This window comes from Siniperca chuatsi, linkage group LG14 (assembly GCF_020085105.1).
Source record: "Siniperca chuatsi isolate FFG_IHB_CAS linkage group LG14, ASM2008510v1, whole genome shotgun sequence".
Lineage (NCBI taxonomy): Eukaryota > Metazoa > Chordata > Actinopteri > Centrarchiformes > Sinipercidae > Siniperca > Siniperca chuatsi.
The window spans coordinates 4,131,031-4,149,010 of record NC_058055.1 but is presented as its reverse complement, the minus strand read 5'-3'; the positions used below and the strand labels follow the sequence as shown (position 1 = coordinate 4,149,010).

Sequence of the window (17,980 nt, the reverse complement as noted above, 5' to 3'; positions counted from 1 at the left end):
CCTCGAACATTGATGCATCAGTAATAACAATCTAATAATGTTATTATATATCAGCCACATGGGCCATTTTCTGCAGAATGAGCACTTTTACTTTTGATACTTTAAGTTTTTAAAGTAGCTTTTTAAAGTAGCTTCTTCATTTAGCTGACAGTACGTCTGTACTTTTACTTCAGTATGATTTTAAGGACTTGTGAGTATGTTTACATTGTTGCATTGGTACTTTACTTTAGGATCTGAGTACTGCTTCCATCACTGGTGATATCAGTAAAGTTTGAAATCCTCTCAGTAAGTGGGTGTGAGGGGGGTTTGATTTGTGAAAGTGAACAACTACAGTGAGAGAGCAGCCAAAAACGCAAACAGCTGATGTAATAAAGGAAAGGTACAGCACTCTTTCAAGGTCATATTCAATTCAATTGAGGCTTTCTGTGTACTGGAAACATTTCCCACCCCTGTCCACCCACCACTTTGTACTGACACCTGAAATCAATTTGTTCAAATAAGGGGACTTTCTACAGTTAGAACTGGATTCTCTTCTCTGTTGCAGGCTAAGATTTCGATCTGTAATGATGAAATGGTGTAAATCCCAAAACACGATATGAAAAACATGCAAAAGAGAAAGCTATTACATGAGAAATAGACTCCTTATATAAGACGTGTGTCTTTTGCTGGTCTCTGTAGGAGGACCTGAAGGCTTGGACTTCAAATATCACCACCTGTATAGCTGAACATGAAGCCATGGCCAAGTGGGACAAGCCCGGCACCTCGTCCATGGACCCCGACGGTTCAGAGAGGAAGGAGAAGTCGGAGGGGGACGCAGATGCCAGGTCAGAGAGGTCCGAGCTCGCCGAAGGGGAGGAGAGGTCTGAGAAGGAGAGGTCAGAGAAAGGGGATGGCTCTGAGAAGTTAGACACATCAGAAATTGCCGACAAATTGGAGGGCGGGGCGGGGGGCTCCAGCACGTCTGGCAAGAGCAAATGAGGAGCCCCTTTGCATTTTAACATTACTCACTGACAAAAGGTGTGGGAGGCGGTGGGTGGGAGGGAGGGATGGATGGAGAGCATGTGCAGCTAGGTTTGCAGATCCTCGTTCACAGAGCTGGAACACACTGAGGCCATGGTCCTTGGACTGACTATTGTTACTGTGACAGACTAATCTCTCAGCCCCTCCCCGTCACCCAGGCAATACATCAGTGCTTGCATTGTGCCACCTGCTGGTAGATAAGAGGTCGGCACAGACAGACAGACTGACTCCAACAAGTGGTCCCAGGAATTAGCCACTGTCACGTCCCATCGATGATCGTTTAATCTCTTGGATTCACAGCATCTTTCTGTATGTATCTTTGACTGATAATGTAATGTCTAGGTAGACAAACCCGAGAAGAGGTGAATGAAATGTTTCACAATATTAAAAAAGAAAAACATTTTTTTGAAGCAATATACTTTTTTATTTCTTCTCTTTGTTAAAGAGAGAAAAAGGGAAAAGGAAACAAGAAATAATTGCAAATGTGAACCCTATGATTTGTCACATCCACGTAAGCTTACTCCAGGCAGTTGTGCACCTTAGACACTTGACACATCTGTATACTTATCATAATGACATTTAATCCCATCACATGGCTAGCTTTGAATCATCTTAATATAATGGAATGCTGGTGTTACCCACCTGACTTCATTGGTGTCAATGAATACACATTTCTACAGTTTCCTTTCAACATTTTATTATTATTATTATTATTATTATTATTATTATTATTAGTCCACAATGATCCATGTCAAGAAAAGAGCTTTCCATCAAATTCTAATCCATTAACCCAAGGTGTGTTCAAAGTGGCAATGCTCAAAGTGACACAATGCCTTTGTATACATGACAAAAATCAGAACATTGCATGAAATAGTCTATTAGTGCACCTGTTAAACTTGCCTTTATTTTTATGTTCTTGAAATAAGTTGGGCAGTATTGCAATAATTTAATGTGAGTGCGGGAAATGGATTTGCTATCATGGTCCATTTCTCAAAATTCAGAGGTAAGTTTGACAAGGTAGGGTTGTCTTCTATCCACAGTAAGCATGAGAAGAAGGGGTTGTTTTTTTGGGGAGAAGTGACTACTCCTTGATCTGTAACATGAATTAAGAAGCCAAATGGCCCCTCTGCTGTTTGTACTGTATTACTGCAATTTACTTTCCACAGAATGTACTGATTTCAGCTGTGAAATGTTCAATCACCACTGAGTTTGTGGTGCCCAAAATTGTAAAACCCTGAAGCAGTTCACTGAGAGTTAAACCTCTCTGTACCCTGTGTCTTTCATTTGAAGTTCAAACTGATTGGAATCTCTCCATCAAAGGCAAGTTAAATGTAAAACTGTCATGATTCGAGTCATGAATTGTATATACCTATCTTTGTATGTATACCAATAAACCCTGTGCTCTAATAAAACAATACTCTGAAGTGAAATGGGTAAAATTAAAACATTTGTATTAATCCACAAATAAAAACAATCATCACTCAAATATATTAATGTTTATTACATTTAATGAAAAATATGCAAATTAGGAGTCACTATTATATACGTACACCAGTATCTAGTTGTATGAAACACCTTTTACCAGGGAAGAGCAGCAGGACATACTGTAGGTATGCTTGCTGTATTTTTATATGCCTATATTTATTCATATCAGATTCAGGAGTTGCCCCGCAGCCCCAATAAGAACTTGTAAGAATAGCTGATTGAGTAGTCAGTGTGTCTGTGACAAGTGTGCTAAATTTATATATTACAGACAAAAAAAATCAACTAGTCTGGGCAGTTCAGTATAAACTGCTCTGGATAATCTAATCATTGGTGACTGTACGAAGTACAGTATGCTGTGATCACAGAACAGGCATTAGTCCACTTATGGTTTGTTATGTATGTCAATTATTTTTACATATATAAGTACAATTAATGTTTCCTTAATGTCAGTAAAATGTAGCCATTTTGACACATTGTACTCACATTAAAAACAAAGGAGGAAATACACATGCAGTGTGCAGCAGCTGAGACTTTGTTCAAATGTAGTTAGTGTTTTTCCATTTTCCATCCTATCAAATCGCACCTCAAATATGTAAAAAAAAAAAAAAAAAAAAAAAAGACTAATTAACAGTCTTCCTTTCTATAAAAACACCAAAAGTATATGTCAGATGCAGTCAGTAATTCACTGACTTGAGGATTGTAGTGACAGTGTGCTGTGTCTGTCTGTATAACTGCAGCCTTCAAATTAGTTGAACGAGAACGGACAAGCTATGCTATGATGTGAATGTTATTTTCATTTGTCACTCACTGTTTTTACATAAGTGCCATGTCATGCAGTTTGCTGAAACGTGGGGTTCAAAAGAGAAAACAACAACTGGTTATTGAAACATGAATAACTGGCTGTAATTGTTCTGATTCATTGCTCATGGAAGATATTCAGCCCGCATCACCATGTGCGTTTAAAAGTGTTTGCTTCGCATCACTTTTATGAAACACACACGGGATTTTTTTCAACAGTGTTATAACAGTAACAGTCGAAATTAAATAGGCAGCATAAACCGTGACTGAAGAAAAAAATATTGTGCAAACTTTGTTTCCTTCATGGATGGTCTTAAAAGTGTGTATGTCTTTGTTACTTTACATTACAACTTGCTGCTATGACATTAAATAAACCTCCAAACCTGCTGATGCAAACTTGACGTGGAATTGATGTGGACACACGTGCTGGTCACAGACACACCTAACAGACAGGAAACAGTTTGCTCCTCACATTGGTTTTCAACTGCAAGCTGAGTGGTTCTCTACTCAACTGCGCGTTCTTGAAACTAACAATCAACTTTTACTGCAGCTCTCTCAGTATCCGTGAATTTGAAGGTGAAGACTCCAGCTGAAAAGACACAACATTAGCATCATGGGGTAGCAGCAGCATTATGGAATACATTTTGGAGGTCGTACCGAACATACAGTAAAGTATGTAGGTATGACACATGTAAACACACTCAACTGATACACTTATTAAAATGATGAAAATATCCTTTTTCAAACCACAGTCTGTGTTCGTCACATAACTGTTAAGCGCCCCCTGGCGTTAGAGCTGGACTAGCCTTCATACTGACTCTAGTGCAGGACTGAATCTTTGGTTCGACTCAACTGAAGGCCTGGTATTTTCCAAACTGTGTCCATGTCAAGGGGTTATCTAAATGCTTCCGATCTGTCCCGCTTGCTTCTGTACATACAGTAACTGGGACAACGCAAACATTTTTATGCTGTATTTATGGCTTTCTTATAGCAACCAATGAAAATGCGGAATCTCATCCCAGCTACGTATGTGCAGTTTTGAATAAAATGTGAGTGGACATGTGAATCATTTATGTGAGTAAAAAAAAAAAGGTTCATACAACTTTTGTTTTGCACTAAAGTACAGCCCCATGCACAGTGTAAGACAGTATGCAGGGTCTCTTCTATAATAAAACACAAATACATACATACATGTATACAGTACTGCACAAATTCAGCACAACTTGATGTGTTTTAAGAATGTACATTTTAATTATGATTTGTTTATTGAATTGAATAACATCTGCCAATATCTGTCTGTGGAAATATGAAATATGGTATTGTCTCATAAAATCTGTTCATCCCTTGATTTTGCCATTGTCTTTTTTCCCCTCTGTAGGTTTGTAGCATGGCCAATGACAGACACTTTATACTGTTACAGTGAGAGTTTGAGAGAAATCTTAAGATGCTTCAGATGAATTGTTGTGACTGAATTGTCTGATTGCAATATATCTCAAACACAGCTAAACGACAAAGATATATCTTGCAACTGTATTCTGGCATTTTCAGTAATACTGTATAAAGCACGCTACAACTATAGCCATACCATGAAATAATTAGAAAAGACCAAGTACTATGACATGCAAACCTCTGCAGCTCTCCTACATTCCTGAAAGAGATATGATGATTTTTCTGCCAGTTCAAGAAATGTGATAAAATGCTTGTCATGCTCTCTGTGAAACTTGGGTTAATAGGACTGAGACAGATAAATGTAGATCCCAGATCTAAAGTAGACTTTACAGTTACACTTTCATGCTCCGTGACTAGAGTAACATCATAATCCCTTCACACTGTCCTCCACCAGTTCCTTTTGCCTCATAGTGCCCACATGTGTGCACAAATATATATATATATACATACATACATACAGTGGTGTGCAACAGTGTTTGCCCCCTTCCTGATTTCTTATTTTTTTGCATGTTTGTCACACTTAAATGATTCAGATCAAACAAATTTAAATATTAGTCAAAGATAACACAACTAAACACAAAATGCAGTTTTTAAATGAAGGTTGTTAAAATCCAAACCTACATGGCCCTGTGTGAAAAAGTGATTGCCCCCTAAACCTAATAACTGGTTGGGCCACCCTTAGCAGCAACAACTGCAATCACATAACTTGCAAGGCCTCATTTGCCTCAGTTAAGGTCAGTGTTCATGACTCCACCATAAGAAAGAGACCTTGTAATCCCTTATGAACCTTCGCGTAGCTTGAGATCTTCAGGCAGGGGTCTCCTGTCTGTTCCTGAGTCCAGGATGGAAACTAAGGGGGACAGAGCTTTTGCTATCAGGGCCCCGAGGCTCTGGAACAACTTGCCCGAAGACATTAGGTTGTCTGAGTCAGTGTCTTCTTTTAAGTCTCTTCAGAAAGCATATCCTGATCTTCCCTGAGCTGTCTGTTTATTTTATTGCTTTTGTGTATTTTATGTTTTTTATTTTTTATATTTTATCATTCACTGTGGTATTTTATTTCTCTCTCTGTGAAGCACTTTGTACTTTGTTTTGTACTTAGTTCCGCTTGTCCCCGGGGGGCGTGGCGCTGCCCACACACAGTACGCAGCTACGGAAGCCGTGGAGTTTACGCAGCTAGCGAGCTTGCTTCCTGAAAATGGCCAGCTGGGGAAGAGTCGCCGCTGTCTGGAGGAATGTTTTGAGGAGTCCTCGGTCTCTGAAAAGTTTTGCGCTGCGCCGTGCTGTCGGCCCTGGTGTTCTGGGCTCTGTAATCGGAACTGGGCTTATCTGTTATTACCAATATCATGCAAACAACACGACTCTGCCCTTCGCCGTTCATGCCGAGGAAGAAAAAGTGAGTACGTTACACACTTCATGAAAGATTCTGTCGTCGAAACTGATACCTTTCATATGTCTGTCTGTTTAAATATAAAGTAATAGGCTATGTTGCTTAGTACAAGTAACAGCGACACACTGAAAAGAACACGTTAGCATATTCAAAGAGAGAGCGTAAATGCTCAGCCAAGAGTTTGTATCAACAACTGACGCCCCCCAGCTGCCACTCACCGACACGCCATACCGAGTGGCGTGCCGGTAGTGTCAGGCCAGCCATGACTATTCATGTGCTTCAGTAGCTTACTGTGATGTTTATGTCACTTGTGCTGTTTCAGGAAGTCGCAGCTCCCCAGCTGTCTGCCAGAAAGATTCGTTTCATCCAGTTCGCCTCAGTGGTCTACGAACAGGAGCCCTACATGACCCCGAGAGACTTCCTGTTCTCCGTGATGCTGGAGAACGTTGACCGTAAGCTGCACTGACGTCCAGTTAGTTTAGTAAACGGTCTCAGTCTAGTCTGTCCTCCCAGGTGATTCTGCAGATGGGTGACAAATTAAAGGAACAACCTGAATAAAAGAATGTAGATGCTTCCATGTCAAGCCAGGTCATTGAATGATTTGATGAGTAGCCTCTGTTCAGGAGTGGGTCAGAAAAGAGATGCGGGAGGAAGATTTGTTCTAATAAGGTTCATTGGAAGTTTATTAAAATCAGCTGGAATTGTGGAAAAAATGGGGAGAAAAGTCCAGATTAGCAACAAAGACAGTGCTAAATGTGTAGTAGCTCAAGGCCTGGACCGTATTCGTGGTTAGACCTTGCTCCATGTCAAGATCTAACAGATCCTTGCTTTGTGTATACAACGAGGTGATCATTTGAAATGATCAGCTAATACAAGATATTTCAGAGGGATTAAAAGCAGGTTGCCTGCAGTATCCTGAAAGTTGTACAGTTCTAGAAGAGTTGAGTGGTAATGTGTAAATGCCGCTCTGCAAAGCATGTTGCTTCATTTTAACACCCTTAGACTGGCATTACATGACGAAATCATACATATTACATGGTTGCGCTGGGATTTGCAATTTCATTCATGAATGAAATGAGTTCATGAATGTCATTTTCAAATGTAACCCAAATGCATAAAACAAGTCTTTTCACTGTATTGGAGGTGATTGTAAAAAATATTTTATAGATCTGTGATTAGAGCATTTTTTAAAATTCAGGCAGCCATCATGTCAGCAGATAACATGATAACCATAACTACAGCTAACCCTCATTGTTGAATTATTTCTATATAACGGAATTATTTACATCACTGGACATATAGAAAGATGGATTTATAGTATTGCTCGATTAGTCTAAAAAATACTTTATCATGGAGATTTGTTTTCGTAGCTTGTGTATGAACCCCAGTTTAAACTTAATGCCGCTATTTTGCACATCGTTTTCAGTGAACGTTCAGATGTATAAAACCAAGATGCATGAAAACAATTCATAAGTAATGCCACCTTTATGCTGTTATTTATTCTATAAGTTTTTTGTTGTCTTATTAACAAATCTTTTCTGTTTGTTCTCGTGTAGGAAAGCTGCGGCAGAGAATTTTAACAGCACAGGTATGTGTAACATCACATTGTGTAACGTTAGTAAGTTAGTTTCCAACTGCACATGCAGAGCAGAGTCATCCGTTTGTGCTGCTTATGTTTCCTATTGCTGTCTTTGCAGGAAGTTAACAAAATGTTGGCCGCTGCCTCTAAAGCTCGGGCTGGTAATGAGCTGTTCAGAACCTTAGGAGACAATGGTAAGTCTTATAATAATAAATAAATAATACAACTTTATTTATAGAGCACTTATCAAAACAAAGTACAAAGTGCTGCATAGAGAGAGAAATAAAATACCACAGTGAATGATAAAATCAAAAAAATACAATACATAAAAAGAATAAAATAAACAGACAGCTCAGGGAAGATCAGGATATGCTTTCTGTAAGATTTAAAATAGATTGGATTTTTGCAACGTTTCTGAGGTGATAAAAACATGATTGGACAGGCTCAGTGATATGTTTCTCAAAACATAAATTGCTATCAAACAGGACAGGACAAGTCTTCAGTCTGTCAACAGAGAAGAGTTAACACACAGGACTTTCAGATCTAATATCCTGTATCCAGGTCTGCTCACAGTGTGTCTACATCCATCCACCTGTGACTGACTGCAGTTCACACGTTTTTGAGTGACCGACTCTGGGATGGATCTTGTTTCACGTTTAATTTTATCTGTGTGACCGTAACAGGGAAAGTTCACGTCTGTGCGTTTGCAGATTATTTGTTTTCAAAGTCGGCCAGTGTGGGATTTGTTGGTTCTTGCCAAAATATAATTCTGCGTCCATTTCTTTGTGTCTTGCAGGTTTGATATCCTACACAGAGTATCTGTTCCTGCTGACTATCCTGACCAGTAAGTAAATTCCCAAACCTCGCATGAGCCGCCGGGCCTTACAGGGTCTTCCCCCTCTGAACGGATTTGCCTGTGATTTTGTGACTTAAGTGGGAGCATTTTCTTCAGTAAGAACACTGCAGTTATGTTGTGTTTTACTTCTCAACGCAGCCTGGAAAACAGTGTAGTGCTGCTTTGCCCTACTAACCAAGTGTGCTGATTCACGTGAGGTTTTCTATAGTATTCAGATAGAGTTCAGATAACATGCCTTGCTGTTTGAACTTGCTGTTGCAGAGCCACGTACAGGATTTCATATAGCTTTCAAAATGCTTGATGTTGACGGCAATGAGCAAGTGGACAAAAAGGAATTTCTCAAGGTAAGACTTCTGATGTATCAGGATTTTTTTTTTTATTGGCTTAGATTTGTATAATGCTGTAGTAATATTGAACATAACACAGATTGTTTAATATGTAAGCACTGTATGGTAGGACACGTTGTACAGAGAATTGCCATTCTGTCTGTTCAAATGTCTGTGTGCATTTAAATTTCAAAATATTGCCACCTTTAATGCTGCCTGAAGCACTGATGCTACCACAGTTGTAAGTATGGACCATGGCACCATGTGAAGGTGAGGGAGAGCTGCACTGCTAGCTACTCTAGTCTGTTTCATCTGTCATGTGTTTGCATCTCTGAGCCTGAGTCAGCCCCTCGCTGGAGTCCATTTCTTTAAAGTCACTTGACATTTTTGTGTTTGCGTCAAACCACACTTGTCCTCTGTGATGACAGGAGAAGACCTCTGTGGCTTAGTCTAGATCAGGCCTAGGCTGGTAGACTGCACGCTGGCACGCTATGCACCTTGTGTCGTATTTTCATGTTGTGACTTGGTGCAGAAGCCTAAAGCATTCAATAAAGGAGTAGAAGTGCATGGGATCTCATCTGCTCCAGTGTCTGCTGTGTGTGTGACGGTCATATCTCTGGTTTGATCAGTAAAATATTCGTGTTCATTGGTTCATTTCTTGTGACAGTTCAGAGAAGAGGGATGTATGTTCACATTTTGAAATAAAATAAAAAAATCCAGTGCAGAAAGTAATTTTAAATTTCTCTGGTTAAATGTTAACATTTTTGGAATCTTTCATGTTTTGCTTCTGAAGCTGAAGAAAATCATTGGAAAAAGTAAAGTTCCTAAGGACAGCACAGAGGTGCGTATTCACAGTCCCTTAGAAGGACAGCTTAGCATGATTTTGTCCCTTTGCAACATCACCAATACAGTGTAATGTCTGCCCGTTCAGTTTTAATAGTAACAATGCATGATATTGTTGTACCTTCCCTGGATGTTTACAGAAACCAGCAGAGGAAGGGGAAAGTGTGAACACAACGCTGCAGGCCTACTTCTTTGGGAAGAAAGGAGAAAACAAGTTGCAGTATCAGGAGTTCCAAAGGTGAGGAAATGTCCTCTGCACTCACCCGCTGCTGTCAGCGATCACATAGAGTCTGTATCAGTCTGCGTTTTGGACGCAAAGGGAAAAAACATGTAGTTTATCTTTTTCTTTGTCAGACTACTTAAGGTCAGCTCTGTGGTCAGTCGCATTTTAACTTCCAAAAGTGTGTACTCAACTTACTGTACACTGTTGTATAGCATATACAACAGCAATACAGCTACTTAGCAGGACAAATGTCAGAGAAAATATATTAGGTTTAATAAGGTTTTAGAAAAAATCTGGTGATGAAATCAAACTTTTTATGTTAAAATGTTGCCGTTTAAAAAAAAATAAAAAATAAAATAAATCAAAATAAACAGTCTTGTCCGTTGTTGTCATCACTACCATTGAATAAACTCCGTTGCTTTGGCTCAGTTTCCACAAGAATTTCAATGTGCAAATCTCTCAAAGAGCCAAACTAAGTTGCTAAATTCTTGCCTTTAAACACAAAATTCTGTTCTTTACATACAAAGTGCAAAACACAAAATCACATGCTACAGACACCTCATATCAGCACAGGTTACAGTTCAGGTTACAGGTTTGCTGTCTTACATAAAACCAAACTTTGTGGTCGACACAGAACAGAAACTGTAAACTGATGCAGTGAAGAACAGTCACCGTCATTTTACCGTGTGTGAATTTAGAGTTTACTGTAAAGTCAAACTCGACTACATCTCTATTTACAGTAATACAGCATGTTCAGTGATGTTCATTTCTGTTTGGATAATCTTGAGGAAATGACCACTGCAGAGTGTTTTGATGAGAATAGCCGTCACATCTTTGCTGTGTGAACCAGAATTTCTTTCCTTTTTCCCCTCCATTGTTAAGTTTGGCTTTTTTCTCAAATGGTTACTTCTCACTTATTTCTGACCCCTTTTCGTTAATTTCCCTCTTATTTGACTCAAAAATGTTGGAGTTCATTGGAAAGAATGGATTTCTTTGTATTTGTTTTGCTCTCATTAAAGTGAGGTGGTATTGTTGTGACCATTTTATTCCCCACAGACCTCAGCAGGACTCCTGGTTCTCAAAGCATCAGATTCCCACTAAACAATTTCTGTTGTTCAGGTTCATGGAGGACCTGCAGGCTGAAGTCCAGGAGATGGAGTTCCTGCAGTTCTCCAAAGGTATGGACACCATGCGAAGAGAAGACTTTGCAGAGTGGCTGCTACACTACACCAACGAAGAAGACAATGAAGTCTACTGGGAGAACATGAGGAAGAGGATCCCTGCTGGCCAGGTTACAGGACTTTCCTTCACGAACATGCTGTGAAAACTCATTCAGTGTAGCATTAAAGTGAAGTGACGGATTTTGTCTTGCAGAGTATCACATTTGATGAGTTCAAAGTCTTCTGTCTCTTCACCAACAATCTGGAGGATTTTGCTTTTTCAATGAAACTGGTCACTGGAACCAACCGTCCTGTTGGAATGGGTAACACCTCTCTATCGATTGGAATTTGGATAGTTTTTAGAAACACTATCTACAGTAGATGACTAGTTTTCCCTCCTCTCGTTGCAGCCCAGTTCAAGCGCGCTGTGAAGATCGCCACAGGCCATGATCTGTCTTTGAATGTGCTGGATACTATATTTAAACTCTTTGATATGGATGGAGACAACTGCCTGAGCCATAAGGAATTCATTGGTGTGATGAAAGACCGAGTGCTGCGAGGTCTGAAGGTGAGTCTATCCATCTTGACTTTATGTTGTGTTTTAGTAGCTGCAAATACTCCTTCCTGTGTCTTCACGGTAAATATGAAGCTACAGCCGCTTAGCTTAGCTTAGCTTATCATAAAGACTGGCAACAGGGAAGCCGCCAGCCTGGCTTTGTCCAAAGGGAAGAAATCTGCCTATCAGCACCTCGAAAGCTCACTAATCAACATGTCATATCTCATTTGTTTAAACTGTAACTCTGCAAGAGAGTGAATAAGCATATTTCCCAAAATGCTGAACTATTCCTCTAACAAGTCATCTAATTAAGTAGAGTCATCAAATCGACTACTGAGGAAATTAAAGGGGAAAAAACCGAACACTTCTAAGATGGACAGTTTGTGCATTATTCATTACATGCGCTCTAATTTGTATCTCTTTGGTTGTACAGACTGAGGCTGTTTTTTCATTCATACAAAATCAACAGTCAGCATTTCTGTTACTTTCACTTTAGCACGGCAAACTATTTGCAAAGATAAAAATCCTCAATCCTGCTAGTAGACGCCTTTTAGATTGCTCTCGGGGTGCATTTTGAATTTCACAATGAATTGCAGTGCTGTGACACGTGATAAACACTGTCCTGCCTCAGGTGCCGCAGCAGACCGGCCTCTCTGGCTACTGGAAATGTGTGAAGAGAGAGACTCTGAAGGGAGCTAAGGAGGCCATGGGGGACGACTGGTGCCCCATCTGAACCACCGTGATGTTCCAGGACACGCCTGATAGACCATTACTCATGCCACTTCTCACCTTGGTATCTTATAATCAAATATGTGGAGTGAAGATTAGAAATGTAACCACATGTAAAGAAACAGGATCTACACCACTATCTGGTTTATAAATTACAGATCAGCAATCTATTGTCTGATATTAGCTGAAGAACTGTGGGTCTGGGTGTGGTGTTTACAATATTTTTTTATTGTTTGGTGCAGTGTGTTGGCCTTTGTGCTCATCAGTCATGCATTTTATATTCAAAATGTCTGATCACTTTTAAATTGATTCTGCACTCAACACACTCACAAGCAGTGTTTAGAAAACTGGTTAACTGTGGTTCGAGGGACAGATGCTAATTCTGTGCATAGTGACACGTTTTCAAGTCTTATACAGTAGCTGTGTGGGTTTTTCATGTTTGTCAAATTATTTATCAAATGAAGTTTTTGCTGCACATGTGAGGTTCAAAGAATAAACCAGCTGTAACTAGTAACTATTTTTATTGTAATGACCTGTTAAGATCACATGAGTAAGTGGGTTAACCATTGTAGATTGTGGTGCTAATTATCTTACCATACATATAATTCAAAAAGTAAATAGACAAAACAAAACTTACTTCTGTGATAGATGAACAAATTAGTGACTGATGTCAAGGTTATCAGTGAATACAGCATACACAGCTACAATACAATAAAATTACATTGAGCATGAAGCCATCTTTGGTCTTCTTATCACTATAAACAAATACATATAAATTTGTATTGTATCAAAAATAGAAATTACATAGCCATATTGAAAGTAAATTCACATTTTTGACATACAATATAAGGAGATTACCTAAGAGACATATTGTGGGATTACATTTTTTCCATCCTTGGCTTTAAGGACCAAATGGTTTTGCCACATTTTGAACATTCATTTGTTTTTTGAAGAATTGCATTATTGTGTCAAACCAGCATCTCAATATCTCTGTCATCCATCTGTATCGGACAGTATGCAACGTATATAACAAAAACACAAATGAAAGACAAAATAGATTGTCATTCTTAAAACAAGCGTGTGCTTTCTATCCTGGGCTTTGAAAACGAGGCCGGACGAGAGGCCTCTGCTGCACTGGACAAAGGAGAGAGAGAGAGAGAGAGAGAGAGAGAGAGAGATTTGGTCAGGACCTAACCAGTTAGCCTTCACAGGTGAGCCCAGCCCTGACAGACGGACATGTCCCTCTTCTCAAAGGTGAGTCTTGTTGTGTCTTTAGTCAACAATGTTTGTGTAGCTGTCCCCCTGGGGTTCAGAGTTATTCTGTTCTCATAGGCACACATGATGAACTGCAGCCAGCAGTGGACCTCTGCTTGAGATAATAGGGAAGTGCTTTCAGAGTGTTTGATCCACTGTGGAAAAAGAAGAAAAATATGTGTAAGGATATGGGAACATTGTAAACAAACAGGATAACAAAGGGCAGCTTTCTTTTTAACTGAGCAGTGATTATTTTTTAGGGTAGATTTTGCTGTATCTAGTTTTAGCTGCCTGAGGAGCATTTCCTGTAATAAGGTCTTGAAACACGTTAAAAGCATTGAAATAAAGTTCCCTCAAAAAAGGCCTGAGGTATTAAAAAGTCTTGAATTTTCCTGCCATTGATGGTAACATTAGTTATACATTTTTCTGTATGTGGGCTGTCGGGAGACATGCATCTATAAACTACAAATGAGACTTGTGCGACAGTGCCTCTGCAGGAGGCTGTGCAATCCTTTTTTTGTGGAGTTTCAGTCAGCACCATCAGACCCATCGCAAACACCGTCACTGCTGCTAGCTGCAGTAGCTAGGAAGCTCATCAACTCATAATAGGCATAAGTGTTAATGTTAGCAACAAAAAAATGAAATTAATTTGGTGAATCCTGCTGTAACCCTAGGTCTATTTTTCAGAGAAGTATCTACAACATCCAGTCAGTACATAAAGTGGCTAGTTGATAATACTGTACTACCAGAGAAATCAAAGCTGAGGACATGATGTGAGGCTGTTACACACGATGAACAGTGGGAGCTGCGAGATGATGAAAATTACACCACAATGTTTTGTTTATTTCATCCTGTGTCATTTCATTTATTTTTTTATTGTCCTGCCTCAATCTGATCTCTAAATCAGCATCAAACTGTTGAGGTCTCTCTTGACACTATAGAAAGTGTAATGTGTTTTTAGCACATTGACACGTTGCAGGGGAGAAATGACAGTTTTGTTAATGAAAATATGTGGCGTCACTGCAGTCTGTGGTTTAACATACACTGTCAACACGGGATGAAAGGGAAAGTATTTCTCACATGGGAGTTACAGTTCCAGTGTGAACATGCTGATGAGCTTAAGTTAGCAGAGACAATGTTTCTTTATGGCACACAAAATATAAAAAGATTAAACAATTATGTACACTACTAACTCTCCTTTGTAATTTTGCTCTATAGCCATTATGACACTGAGCCTCCCTTATCCAACAGTGTGCTGCACAGTTAGCCTACAGGAGCCTTTGTTGGCCACAGTGTATTTTGTATAATACTAAGCATTGTTATAACGAGTTGTAATTATCTTTCTGTCTCTCTTTACACTATCTGTGACTACATACAGTACATAACTATTCTTCTGATATTAGCTAAAATACACTCACACACTCCTGCCAAGACTCTCTTCACCTTTGTATATTCTGTTGTATAGTTTGGAAGATGGAAGGAAGATAACGTCACTTCAATTATTAATGCTGATTTGAGTTTAATCATGGGAGCACGAGGATTAAAATATGACCTGAAAACTGAAGACCTGCTTTACAAATCAGCCATACTACTACTACTATGCAATTTCAAGCCAAGTAGAGTCACAGCTGAAAAAAGAAATGTTTCTTTCTTTGATACGGTTTATCACTTGATAACACTGATTCTGTTTCTCATTTGCAACTAATTTTCCTTTCTCACTACCTCTCGTTGGGGCCTTTAGATCATGTTTTTGTTTTGTTTTGATTAGTTTAAACTGTTTAAATTGTCAGCTTTGAAATTTAATGTTAAAGCTGATTACAAAATAGTGACATCCTAACCATCCCCCTCGGGACAGCTGTCATCTTACCATTCACTACAACAGGATGGAGACGTCAAGGGTCGTTCTCCTTCTTTACTGTCACATCTCCATCTCCAGCCAGGATGGTTGAGATCTCTCCCTGCATGAAGGCCCAAGGCACAGTGGATCCAGCCAGGGGACAGCGCTCTCCACTGGGGCAATACACCTCCCCGCCTTGACCTTGGCTGCGGATGAATCCCCGGGTACAGGGGAAGCAGAACTTGTGGTGTGGGACAGAAGGACACTGGACAAAATGAGTGTCCTCCAAGCGCTCTCGGCAGAGGGTGCAGCAGAGCAGAGTGCCCTGAGCGCTGCTTGTAGACTCCCCAGCACTATTGTTGCTGCTCGGCCCCACCGCGTTTAACCCCTGCCCCAAGGCTGCCTGGGAGACTGAGGTGGAGGCAGTGGAGGGGCTGCTGCTGGTGGGGCGCCCTGCTGAGGAGGAGTGGGCTGTGGACATGCTGGGGCTATCTCTGGCCATCTGGCTGGAGCTCAGGCTGTCTGCAACTCCCATGAGTGCTGAGATGGGTGAGGGCTGGCTGTGTAAACGCGGTGGGCCCTCTTGAGGGGTGGCCATGCTGGGAAGAGGTTCCATGCCTGGGTAAGCACCTCGGGGCCAGGGATCTCTCGCTGGGTGATCAGGCCTTCCTTCACTCTCTCCATTCTCAGAGCCCGGAGAAGCCTTGCGGCGCCGAGTTGTGCTCTTGGCTGGTACAGGGCGTCCAGCGGGTGCCATGGGCAACCCTGCATCTGGCTGTGGCAGAACCTCTGGGATTGGGGGCTCTTTAAACAAACGCACACCATCATTCAACAGCTCGGACAGCCCACGCCAGTCTCCCGTGCTTTGCCGCTTCTCATATTCCACATAGCGTAGGCCAGAGTTCACGGCTTTACCTGCATCTTTGGCAGAGTCACGGAACATCTGTCTGACCAGGTCTGGGACTCCTGAGAAGATCATTCCAGAGCCGGCAGGATACTCCACAAACACCTTCAGCTCAAACTCTGGAGTTGTACTGGCATCAAAGGCCAGAACACGACCCATCAGATTATGGTCTTTCCTGAAGCGCACATTAAAGGGGACGCAGCTGCTGAGAGCTACAAGTACATCTCGGACTGCTTTGGGACGGTTTGGCCAGCCTTCAACCCTGCTACGAGCCACCTCATTCAATTCAGCCATCACTTCATTGTTCCTCCACACTGCAGGATCTATACCCACCAGAGCAGAGGTGCTAGCTCCCACACCCAGGGACACTGCCTGTCTTCTGCCAGCGTCACTCATTATGGGGCCAGCTGAGACCGCAATAGGTGTGGCCCCAGATCTAGAGCCTGATAATGGGGTTAAAAGCCCATGAGGGGCTGCTACTAACCCCTGAGCTATCAAGGCATGGGATATGGTGCCATGAAGACTAGGAACTGCCCCAACTATAGCCCGACGAGTGTTTGGGCTCTGTCTGCTGCCCTCTGACAAGGCCACATCTTCAGCTCTGTGCAGGCCATTGGGGAGGCGAGAAGACACCCCGTACTCACCCCTCCCCCTATCCATACGCTCTACATGCTGCCGCCCTGCTTCAATGGGCCCAGCCGGGCTGGGTTTGCCCTGCTGTGGACCGGGGGACCTGCCGTCTAAAACTCCGTGCGTGCTCTTCAGTTGCCTGGCAGTTTCAATGAGGAGCTCTATTCTGTCTGCCCCGTCGTAGTTGACACATCCCCGGCACACAGCCTCGCTGAACTCCCACAGCATGGCCCAGGGCATCTTGGGCAGATCGCAGAGGTAGCACCATTGCCGTCTAGAGGAAGACTGCGAGGCGGAGGACATGTTGTTTACAGGCCCTCGACCAAACTTTCTTCGGAGGCCTACACGTTACGGTTTACGTTTTCCAACAATTCTTCAATTCTCAGACACCACTCGCCACATGCCGCGCATTTTACGATAGAATTTAAACGCAAACTAAGCTCAAAACGCGACTGTTGACGACAGCATTTAAAAGTTAGCGACGTCTTCTTTCTCGATTTGTTCTTGTCGGGCTGTGTGGAAGGAAGTAAAATGTCATAAGACACCGGAAACACCTACGCGACTGAGGCTCTGGGCGCTGTGGGAGTTGTAGTTTTTTATTCTTACGCCGCCGTTTTTTTCTCCAGCATTGTGAATATTATAGTACTGTGCGAACAACCAGGAGATAAAGGTCCACAGAACAGCTGAATGAGGCAGGTTGTGTAATCAGTGATTAAACGGGAGATTTGAGGCGTGTCAGCTGGAATCTGCACAACTTAAAATATCATTACCTCTCTTTAACAAATTGTTTTATGTGCCTTTTGTGTTCAACTTATTTAGAAAATTGCTTTAGTTTTTTTTTTTCTTGGTTTAGCAGTAAAGACTGTATTTGGAGAAACGTCAAGCTAAAAGGACACCACAATGAATGCATGCAGCCAACGACTAATCCAAACAATAGAAACACT

At 41.2% G+C, this 17,980-nt stretch overlaps 3 protein-coding genes across 6 annotated transcripts in view; 2 read left to right on the top strand and 1 right to left on the bottom strand.

Annotated features, from left to right (window-relative positions):
• Positions 1-4,651, top strand: part of sptbn4a (spectrin, beta, non-erythrocytic 4a) — a 33,926-nt gene extending 29,275 nt beyond the window's left edge. For all 4 annotated transcript variants that reach the window (XM_044223259.1, XM_044223258.1, XM_044223260.1 and 1 more), the window contains one exon: positions 679-4,651. In XM_044223259.1, coding sequence (XP_044079194.1) covers positions 679-978 — 300 coding nt within the window. In that variant the 3' untranslated portion in view covers positions 979-4,651. The remainder of the gene's footprint in view (positions 1-678) is intronic.
• A 1,248-nt stretch (positions 4,652-5,899) lies between these two features.
• micu2 (mitochondrial calcium uptake 2) lies at positions 5,900-12,925 on the top strand. The gene is made up of 12 exons (XM_044221576.1): positions 5,900-6,145; positions 6,462-6,591; positions 7,696-7,727; positions 7,837-7,912; positions 8,515-8,562; positions 8,836-8,918; positions 9,694-9,741; positions 9,884-9,981; positions 11,086-11,257; positions 11,341-11,449; positions 11,537-11,694; positions 12,314-12,925. Exons 1-12 carry the CDS (start codon positions 5,948-5,950, stop codon positions 12,413-12,415), a joined length of 1,254 nt encoding a protein of 417 aa, XP_044077511.1. The 5' UTR covers positions 5,900-5,947; the 3' UTR covers positions 12,416-12,925.
• Positions 12,916-17,613, bottom strand: LOC122887895 (interferon regulatory factor 2-binding protein 1-like). The gene is made up of 2 exons (XM_044221573.1): positions 15,533-17,613; positions 12,916-13,820 (listed from the first exon to the last, which is right to left on the bottom strand). Exon 1 carries the CDS (start codon positions 17,337-17,339, stop codon positions 15,558-15,560), a length of 1,782 nt encoding a protein of 593 aa, XP_044077508.1. The 5' UTR covers positions 17,340-17,613; the 3' UTR covers positions 12,916-13,820; positions 15,533-15,557.
• Between the last annotated feature and the right edge of the window lie 367 nt (positions 17,614-17,980).

What these genes read in the sequence shown, in the direction of transcription:
- LOC122887895 (XM_044221573.1), bottom strand. Translation starts at nt 17,339, where the DNA reads ATGTCCTCCGCCTCGCAGTCTTCCTCTAGACGGCAATGGTGCTACCTC.
- micu2 (XM_044221576.1), top strand. Translation starts at nt 5,948, where the DNA reads ATGGCCAGCTGGGGAAGAGTCGCCGCTGTCTGGAGGAATGTTTTGAGG. An exon ending in AGAGAATTTTAACAGCACAG is followed by an intron (nt 7,728 to 7,836) that starts GTATGTGTAACA and finishes CTGTCTTTGCAG; the next exon opens with GAAGTTAACAAAATGTTGGC. An exon ending in TTCCTAAGGACAGCACAGAG is followed by an intron (nt 9,742 to 9,883) that starts GTGCGTATTCAC and finishes GGATGTTTACAG; the next exon opens with AAACCAGCAGAGGAAGGGGA.